Source organism: Marmota marmota, unplaced genomic scaffold (genome assembly GCF_001458135.2).
Source record: "Marmota marmota marmota unplaced genomic scaffold, marMar, whole genome shotgun sequence".
Lineage (NCBI taxonomy): Eukaryota > Metazoa > Chordata > Mammalia > Rodentia > Sciuridae > Marmota > Marmota marmota.
In genome coordinates this window covers 715535-724781 of record NW_026000256.1, presented here as the reverse complement: position 1 = coordinate 724781, position 9247 = coordinate 715535, and the positions used below count along the sequence as shown (strand labels likewise).

The 9247-nt window shown below is 53.5% G+C and overlaps 1 protein-coding gene across 4 annotated transcripts; it reads left to right on the top strand.

Moving 5' to 3' along the window:
• Positions 1-14: 14 nt before the first annotated feature.
• Irak1 (interleukin 1 receptor associated kinase 1) lies at positions 15-8355 on the top strand. 4 transcript variants are annotated; one of them, XM_015506975.2, is made up of 12 exons: positions 15-266; positions 393-496; positions 687-875; positions 1154-1218; positions 1443-1557; positions 2290-2408; positions 2995-3202; positions 3823-3888; positions 4779-5015; positions 5715-6105; positions 6604-6717; positions 7254-8355. In XM_015506975.2, the coding sequence occupies exons 1-12, from the start codon at positions 38-40 to the stop codon at positions 7313-7315; spliced, it is 1899 nt and encodes a 632-aa protein (XP_015362461.1). In that variant the 5' UTR covers positions 15-37; the 3' UTR covers positions 7316-8355. The 4 variants fall into 4 exon arrangements, with proteins under 4 accessions (XP_015362461.1, XP_015362460.1, XP_048652681.1 ...); XM_015506974.2 differs by having other exon boundaries at positions 6562-6717; XM_048796724.1 differs by lacking the exon at positions 3823-3888 and having other exon boundaries at positions 20-266; positions 6562-6717.
• The last annotated feature ends 892 nt before the right edge of the window (positions 8356-9247 follow it).

Genomic DNA, 9247 nt, shown 5'->3' with positions numbered 1-9247 from the left:
ACACATCTCCCCCAGGGACCCTGGGGATGGGGGACTCATGGGAGGACACGGGCACGGAGCCCAACGAGGGGGCGGGACCACAAGAAGAACTCCCACCTGGGCCTCAACCTTCCTTTTCCTCCTCGGCATCCCAGGGCACCCTTCCACCCCTCTTCCATCCCCCAGCACCACTGTCCCGATGCCCAGCAAGAACTCTGAACCCTTTAAGGCCGAGGCCTGGAGCCCCCGGAAGTTGCATTCCTCAGCCTCCACCCTCCCCTCCCCAGGTAAGAGGACCTAGGTTTGGGGCTTGATGGACCTGAGGAAAGGGCCACCTAGACCGTGATCCTGGCTGTAGACCTTGCTGCTGGTCTCTGGGTCTCTGCCTGCCTCTCACTGGTGTCTTTATGAAGCTTTTCCAGGCTCCCAGATTCATTCAGGTCCTGAGCTCTTCCCTGTTCCAAGCCCTTCTACTGTCCAGCCACCACTGCTGTCTCCAGCCCCTTCCTCTACCAAGGTAGGTGTCCCCTGCCCACCCCCAGGAAATAATTCTACACAAGGAGGAAGGAACTCAGTCTTTGATGCACCTCAAAGCCCCAGTTGGCCAAGTCCAGTCAACTGGAAGGCAGCCGGGGTTCGGGCAGCTTGCAGCCTGGGCAGAGGGGAGGACACAGTGACTTCACTTGACACAGGGTCTCTTCCAACAGCTAATTCCAAAGAACACAGTGTCCCTACTGCAGGGGGCCCACTCCTCCCCATTCTGCTGGCCCCTCTGTGAGATTTCCCAGGGAACCCGCAACTTCTCTGAGGAGCTCAGGATTGGGGAGGGCGGCTTTGGGTGTGTGTACCAGGCAGTGATGAGGAATACAACTTATGCCGTGAAGAGGCTGAAAGAGGTAGGTATAGCATCCTGGTGAAATCTCTGGAAGGTCCTCTGGCCCTTGCTTCTCCAGCCCCTCCCCTCTACTACTCCTCACTGCTCTAGTCCCTCCCCACTCTAAAGCTTCCCCCAAGCAATTGTCTTAGTGTTGATTCTAGTTCAAGGGGCATACACACCCTTCCCCCTCCCTTGTTGTCCTGGGCCTGGGTTAGGTAGCATTGGAAGTGACTGACAAGCTGTTGCTCACACTGTCTACTTTCCCTGCCCCTTCTCCCACTATGCCTGGGGCTGTAGGAGTCTGACCTAGAGTGGACTGTGGTGAAGCAGAGCTTCCTGACTGAGGTGAAACAGCTATCAAGGTGAGCCTCAGGGGTCCCTCTGGCTCAAGGCAGAGGGAGAGAGCTGTACAGGGCCCCATCAGGCACCAGGACTGCATACTATAGGACATGGCTACCTTAGCTACTGAGGCCTGCCAGGGCCAGCCAAAGTGAGGGTGCAACAAGGGCTACCCACCCAGTCTGGCCAGATGGGAAGTGGTAGAGCCTGGAAAACCAGAGGGCTCAGGCTTTACCTTTTCAAACAGGTTTCGTCACCCAAATATTGTGGACTTTGCTGGCTACTGTGCTGAGAGTGGCTTCTACTGCCTTGTCTACGGGTTCCTACCCAATGGCTCCCTAGAAGACCGTCTCCACTTCCAGGTAGGCTCACCTCACCTACCACATTTGCTGGGACTCACAACATTCTTGCACCTGGACAGGACCAGCACAGGGCCTGGGCTATCAGCTCCCCCATAGCATCTAGCTCAAGGTTTGGCCCAAGGTGGATCACTGCTTTCTGCAGAACTCTTTCCTGTGCCCTCTTCCTGGCTACTATTCTAAAAGGGGGATTATTGGCTCAAGCTTCTGCTCCATGCAAGCACAGCAGCTGGAAGATTTTATCAGCATAGCCTTTGAGGAAAGGGGATCCATGTGCACAGGCTGCCCAGAGGCTTAGCCCTGCCTGAGTGACATGCTCATGAGGCACAAGAGCCAAGCGCACACAAGGCAAGAGGTTCCTGGCCTTCTCGCTCAGGCTGTGTTGGGGGTATGTGGGGAGAATGTCCTTGACACCTTCCTGATCACCCAAGGACAAAGGAATAAACTTCCGAAATCTATGTCCCACACAATGTGTTGTGAATCCTAGAAACATCCCCACTCTCCCAGCTCACGGTGCCTTGCAGAGTCTTAGAGGAGCTGCTGCTTCTCCCATTCGTGAACTAAATCATGGATGTTTTGCTCGTTATTTTCCAGAAGGGGAAACTGAGACTCAGATGATAGAATGGCTGGCTTCTTCCAGGCCACACAGTGACAAGTGGGTAGAGGGTTGGGGTCAAGGAACAACTGCCCCCAGCCTCCCTCAAGACCCCATCTTTGCTCCTTTTGTCACCCCAGGCTGAAGCCTGCCCTCCTCTCTCCTGGACTCAGCGACTAGACATCCTTCTGGGCACAGCCCGGGCCATTCAGTTTTTACATCAGGACAGCCCCAGCCTAATCCACGGAGACATCAAGAGGTGAGGAGGGGGCTGGGGTGTGGCACAGTGGTAGAACACTTGCCTAGTATGTGTGAGGCACTGGGTTCAATTCTCAGCACCACATATAAATAAGTAAATAAGCAAACAAATAAATAAAATAAAGGTCTATCGACAACTAAAAAAATTTTTAAAAATATGAGGTGAGGAAGGTCCTGGGAGAGCTGCAGAGACTGAACCTTTGGTCAGGGAAGCAGTATCCCCTGCTTGTTGTGGAGCCCTGCCCAGTGTCCCAGGGACAGGCAGTTTGCCTAGTTCTGCTGATATCGGGATGGGCTCAGCCTGGGACCTCACAGCTGGGGGTTCCAGGTCATTGAGGATCCCTGCATGGCGCAGGTTTGGAAATGAGGACACCAATGGGCCCCACTGATGAGCAGAAGCCAAGTTGTTATAAGGACACCCTGGAACTCAGCAGGCAACTGGGACACACAAGGCAGTGCTAGCCACCATACATGGGCAAGGCACCAGACTGACAGCCTCCAGTCCAGTTTCATCAGGGCCACTTGGGTGTGGAGGACAGAATAGGCCAGCGCCAAGCCTGGGCTGATGTCTCTCTTTCCTCCTCAAGTTCTAATGTCCTTCTGGATGAGAGACTGATGCCCAAGCTGGGAGACTTTGGCCTGGCCCGTTTCAGCCGCTTTGCAGGGACCAACCCTGGCCAGAGCAGTGCTGTGGCCCGGACACACACTGTGCGGGGCACCCTGGCTTACCTGCCTGAGGAGTACATCAAGACGGGCCGGCTGGCCGTGGACACTGACACCTTCAGCTTTGGGGTGGTGAGCTGCTAGCTTGTGTACTAGCCTTGGGGGGAAGGAAAAGGCACCAGTAGCTAAAGGTAGGAGGGCCTGGAGTATTGTGTGTGAAGGCGAAAGGTCATCCAGGTAAGGAGCAAAGAAAGCCTCAGCTCCAGAGCACTCCTTGCCTTGCAATCTCCTTCCTCCCCCTGTACCTGATTTCGTGTTTGTAATTTTGTATTCTTTTTTTTTTTTCCTGGTACTGAGGATTAGACCCAAGGCCTGCTGCATGCTAGGCACGCCCTCCACTGCTGAGCTATGCCCCAGCCCTTTGCATTTTATTTTGAGACAGGGTCTAAGTTGCTGAGTCTGGCCTCAAATTGGCAATCCTCCTTCCTCAGCCTCCCAAGTAGCTGGGATACAGGTGTGTACCACCACGCCTGGCTTAATTTTGCATCCTTTTACCTCAGGCAGGCCCTCCAAATTGCTTACACTGTGGTACCATAACACCTGGCTCTGTCCCTGCTGGGAGCCAGTCCTCCTCTGCCTACCCCAGGGCCACACCCCTGTCAACCCTGATCCATGCCCACCCCAGAGGCCTCCTCTGCACACAGCACCTCCCTGCCACGGTGTGGGGCAACACTCTCCACCCTGCCCTCTAGGTAGTGCTGGAGACCCTGGCTGGCCAGAGGGCTGTGAGGACACATGGAGCCAGGACCAAATATCTGGTGAGCCTCCTGAGGGAAGGCAGAAAGGGAGGGAGGTACTGCTCCTGGCAATCAACAGGTGCAGCCCCAGAGGGTGAATGATCCAGTGTCCAACAGAAGGCTGCCATTTACTTTGCAAGGAGAAACCTGTCTCTTCTGTAGATTCTGTGGGCCCTGAAAGACCCCATCTGGGCTGGGGACAGGAATGAGGACAGTCTTGGTGCTGTGGGACCAGAGCTGTAGTGGAACTCAGAGAAGGCAGGGGCCTGGAAAATGCAGTGGTAGAGAATTGGGCAGACTAGGAAGCCTTTCCCTAGGCCCTACCCGACAAGTTGCAGGTCAGTGCTCCACCCACACTCTTGCATTCTTGACTGTCCCACTGTGTACTGTGTCGGGGCTGAGAGATGAGACCCGGGCCTTGAAGCAAATTCCTGCTCCTTGCTGAGCCTGTTTCCCCGTGTGCAAAGAAGACTTAACATACAGGCAGCATTCAGACAATTCCTGGGCCCAGAACTTGCTTGGCCACTGTTTGCTCTTTTCCTTTTACAAACTTCTCCTGTGTAGGGGCTTTCTATCCATTGTGGCTCTCAACAGGGACTCAGCCCAGCCAAGCTGTGAACCAGATTGGACCTCTCCTTCCTTTACCTCTTGCTCAGGCCTCATGGGCTTTGCTAACAAGCCAGTAGGTTTGTTGGTGTCTGTCTTCCCCTGCCAAGAAATTGGCTCGGTGTAGTAGGGCCCAGGGTATTCTGTTTGTCATTGTATCCCTAGAGCCTGGGGCAGCACTGGACACACAGTGCATGTTCAATAAATCTGGAGAAAGAAGACCACACTATTGAGTGCACGAGTGTGGGGAATCCAGCTGAAGTTCTGGCCACCCAGAAGCCATGCTCACTGTATCTGTCCCACAGAAAGACCTGATTGAAGATGAGGCTGAAGAGGCTGGAGTGGCCCTGAAAAGCACCCAGACCACTCTCCAAGGAGGTGCAACCACAGATGCCTGGGCTGCTCCCATCGCTGCCCAGATTTATAAGAAGCACCTGGACCCCAGGCCTGGGCCGTGCCTGCCCCAGCTGGGCCTGGCCCTGGGTCAGGTGGCTTGCTGCTGCCTGCACCGGCGGGCCAAGAAGAGACCCCCCATGACCCAGGTAGCCCTGGGAAATCCAGCTGCCTGTAGGGAGGGTGGCTAGCCCTACTGGGTAGCAAGCTAAACACAGTGCCTGCTGGGTCTGTTTCTACAGACAAGTCTCCCAACGTCCCTTGCTTGCACTTTGGTTCTACTTGGAGCAGTGATCCACTGAACCAAAGAACTCTGCAGACCTGCTTTGCTGGATGGGGCTTTGATTCCTTGTCTCTGATAAAAGGAAAGGAGTCTTACCATGTCCCGTACTGGTGACACTGTGCCACTGCATCTGCCTTTTTTTCTTCCCTCCTTGGTCGGTCCTCCTCTTCCCTCTGGTGACAGTTGAAAATAGAGTTCTTGGGAGGCTGAGGCAGAAGGATCCCAAGTTTGAGGCTGACCTCAGCAACTTGGTGAGATCCCATCTCAAAATAAAACAGGCTGAGGGTGTAGCTTAGAGATACTGCAAAAAAGAAAAATAGGAGTCCTTGGCCTTGGTGGCCATGACTCTCAGCACTCCTTGTGACAGGAACAAAGGAGCAAGGGGCAGAGCTTTTCCAGCTGTCGGATCTGCTGGGTTGGTGGTTCCTGCAGCTCCCAGAGCAGCTGTATGTGGCCTGCCACAGCAATCTAAGCCCCAGAGTAGGTGCTAGATGACCTAGGGCAGGCCTGTGCTTTGACCAGGAGGTTGGCTCTGCATGTCCTAAGAGTCTTTCTCTCCACATAGGTGTACAAGAGGCTGGAGAAGCTGCAGGAAGCAGTGGCAGGGCCTACTTGGGAACCAGAAGCTGCCAACCCTAGCCCTCCTTCCCCACAGGAGAACTCCTATGTGTCTACCACTGGCAGTGTCCAGAGTGGGGGTGTCCCATGGCAGCCCCTGGCAATGCCCTCACAAGCCCCAGCCCAGGCTGCCCAGCAGCTCCTGAAAAGCCCCAACCAGCCTGTGGAGAGCGACGAGAGTATATCCGGCCTCTCTGCTGCCCTGCACTCCTGGCACTTGTCCCCAAGCTGCCCCTCAGGCCCAGCACCCCTCAAAGAGGCTGGCTGTACTCAGGGGGACACCGCTGGAGAGTCAAGCTGGGGGAGTGGCCCAGGCCTTCGGCCCACATGCATGGAAGGTAGCTGGGGTGTTCAGAAGAGGGACCAGATGCCTGCTTTGGCAGTATCCCCCATATTCCCCACCCAGGCGATCAGAAGAGGAAAGAATTGGGGCCAAGTAGTTCAGTTCACTAGGTCCTTAGCAAGCTCAAGGCCACAGGGGCATGGAGAATGGTTTGGTGCTGTCATGCTTTCCCTCCCCTGGTCATGCCCTGTGGATGACAGAAAGCCAGCAGTCCCTTTCCGCCCCACTCCTGCAAGCCAAAAACAAGGAAGGCTGTATTTGGGCTCCTTGCCTATCCTGAGAGCTGGGTCCATGGCACAGTCCCCTCAGCCCTGGCCTCAGAGTTTGCTAAGGAATTCTGTCCTGAGGCTGGTGAGGCAGGGTGCTAGACTTGGTGCTGGGAAGACTTGTGAGGCTAGAGTGTTACCAAGAGTTGCTAAGGACAGCTAAGAGGGTGCTATCTCTGCCCCAGGATCACCCCTGGGCAACTCTGCCTTATCCTCGTCATCGTCAGAGCCACCGCAGATCATCATCAACCCAGCCCGACAGAAAATGGTGCAGAAGCTGGCCCTGTATGAGGATGGGGTCCTGGACAGCCTGCAGCTGCTGTCATCAAGCTCTGTCCCAGGTACCTGGGGACACTTCCAACTCAGCTTCCCAGGGATCCAGCCCCCAGGGGAGTCCCCTCCCAACCCTACCCACATGTTGCAGCTGGATGACCAACCTCCAGGGTACACAGAAGCACTTCCCCATGCCAACTCCAAACAGCAGAGCATTTGTTCTGACTGCACGGACAAGGCCTCCACTCACCAAGGGTTGGGCTGGCCAGACAGGCCACTCCTTCTAATGGTGGCTAGCAGCCTAGCGTGTCCCCCATGTCTCCCATAGGAAGTTGGTGGCCCAGGTCCCCCACCACCTGAGGACAGACAGTACCTTCCCTAACCTGAGGATGCCAGTTCCCCTTGCTCCCAGAAAATATGAAGCCCCAGCAGGAATTTTCCACTCCAGGGACTATTTGAAGAGCTGCTTAGAAATAAAAGCCCTCAATTGATTCCAGAGAGTGCCCCAGGAGCTGAAAAGGAAGCATGGCCCAGCCTTCAAGCCAGGGCTTCAAGCAGACAGGGAGCCTGCCCCTGTTTGCTAAGTGGTTTTTCCTCTTCCTAGGCTTGGACCTGGAACATGAAAACAGACAGGGACCTGAAGAGAGTGACGAATTTCAGAGCTGATTTGTCCACCTGGGCAGATCCCCCAGACCCAGAAGTCAAAGTTCTCATGGTTGGAAGTTCTCATTGCACATGACCCTCTCAGCAGCCTACAGGCAGCAGGGGTGGGGACCTGTTGTGGCAGGGAAGACTGGGTGGTGGCCCCTGCAGCTCAGGGGGTGTGGGCAGAGGCAGAGCCAGGAGGGCTGCTGGAAGCCACTGATAGGACAAAACATCTCGGAAGCCTTCCTTCAGTCCATCACTTGGGGTCAAGGCAAGCAGATATCATCTAAGGGGTGGGCTGGTGTATATTTAAAGGCTGCCAGCTGAACAGGCTAGTGGCCAGAGTCAAGTGGGACTGCTGTTGCAGTGGGAGCTGGCTCCCTTGGGCATCTGCAGCAGCCCTTAACCCATCTCTGGACTTTCCTAAAACTCTGAGGAAAAGCAGCCATTCTACACAACAAAGCCGGTGAGGCCTGGGGCCCTCCCAGTCACTTATAATTTGGAAAAGAAAGTGGCTATCTTGTGGTTCAGTCCACTAGTAGAGGCAAGAGAGTTCTAAAATCCCAGAGAATCCAGCAGTGCCCCCTGCCTTGGGCTCGTGTCTGCAGGCTGCCCTGGAGAGCCATGAGCTAGCCTAATGTGACCACCTGCTAGCCAGACCACCCCTAGGCACCGCAGATGGGCTCCAAGCCCAGTCAGACTCCAGAGACCAAAGTGTCAGCCTCAGGCCCAGGCACTGGTCGTGGCAGAGAGGCTGCTACCCAAGGTCTGGCAAGGCTAAGCCCTGTGTCACCCAGACAGAAGCCCCAAGTAAGCAGGAAGTTGGGGATGAGGCAGAAAGGGAAGAGCAATATTTTGGGGAAAAAGAAAATGTGACTCACATTTTTAAAAGCAAGTCAGGTTTTGTGCAACTAAATGTCCTCTTCAAAAGTAGCCCAGGGCTGTAGCACAGGCTTACAGTGATTTTGTGTTCACATTCATGAGTCACACTACATGCCCCCATAAAGCTAGGCATTGGTGAAGTCCAAGTTGTCCTTGCATAATAAAAACTTACCTTTCAATATCTGGCTATATTTGTACAATTTCTTGCTCTGAAAGCCTTGAGCTTTCTAGCACGTCACGTCTCAGGGTTCTTGAGTTTCCAGCCCAAACTCCAGGCTGCTCATCCTGTGGAGGCTCTTGTTTCTACTCCCAGGTAGCCAGGCTCAGACTGGGAATAAGTGCTGCAGCTTCATACTTTAACCTCATTAAGTTTTTCCTCACATAGTTCATGATTTTTCTGAGCGGGTACTGGGGATTGAACTCAAGGACACTGAGCCACATCCCCAGCCCTATTTTGTATTTTATTTTAGAGACAGGGTCTCACTGAGTTGCTTAGCACCTTGCTAAGTTGCTGAGGCTGGCTTTGAACTCGTGATCCCCCTGCCTCAGCCTCCCAAGCCGCAGGGATTGCAGGTGTGCACCACTGCGCCTGGCTAGTTCATGGTTTTTTATTTCATCGTAAGTAGTACCTTCATTTCATTTACTAGTTGTTCATTGATGATATATATAAATACAGTTGAGTTTTATATATGGGCCATATATTCCGACTCTAGTTAAATTCACTTACCAGTTCTAGTACTTTGGGGATAAATACCTTGGGAGAATCTATATGTACAACCATTTCATCGGCAAGTAAAGACAGTTTTACTTCTTCCTTTACAATCTATATACCTCAGTTCTTTTTCTTGACTTAGTACACTGGCTAGGGCCTCTAGTCAAATGTTGAATACAAAGGGTAAAAGTGGACATCCTTGTCTTGTTTTCAGTCTTAGATGAAGTGTTGTTTTTCACCACTAATTATGATGGTAGCCATAGGACTGGCATAGATGAATTTTATCATTTTGTCCTAGATGTTTAAGAATTTTCTTATTATAAATGGTCGTTGAACTGGAGGAAGCATTACTGAATGTT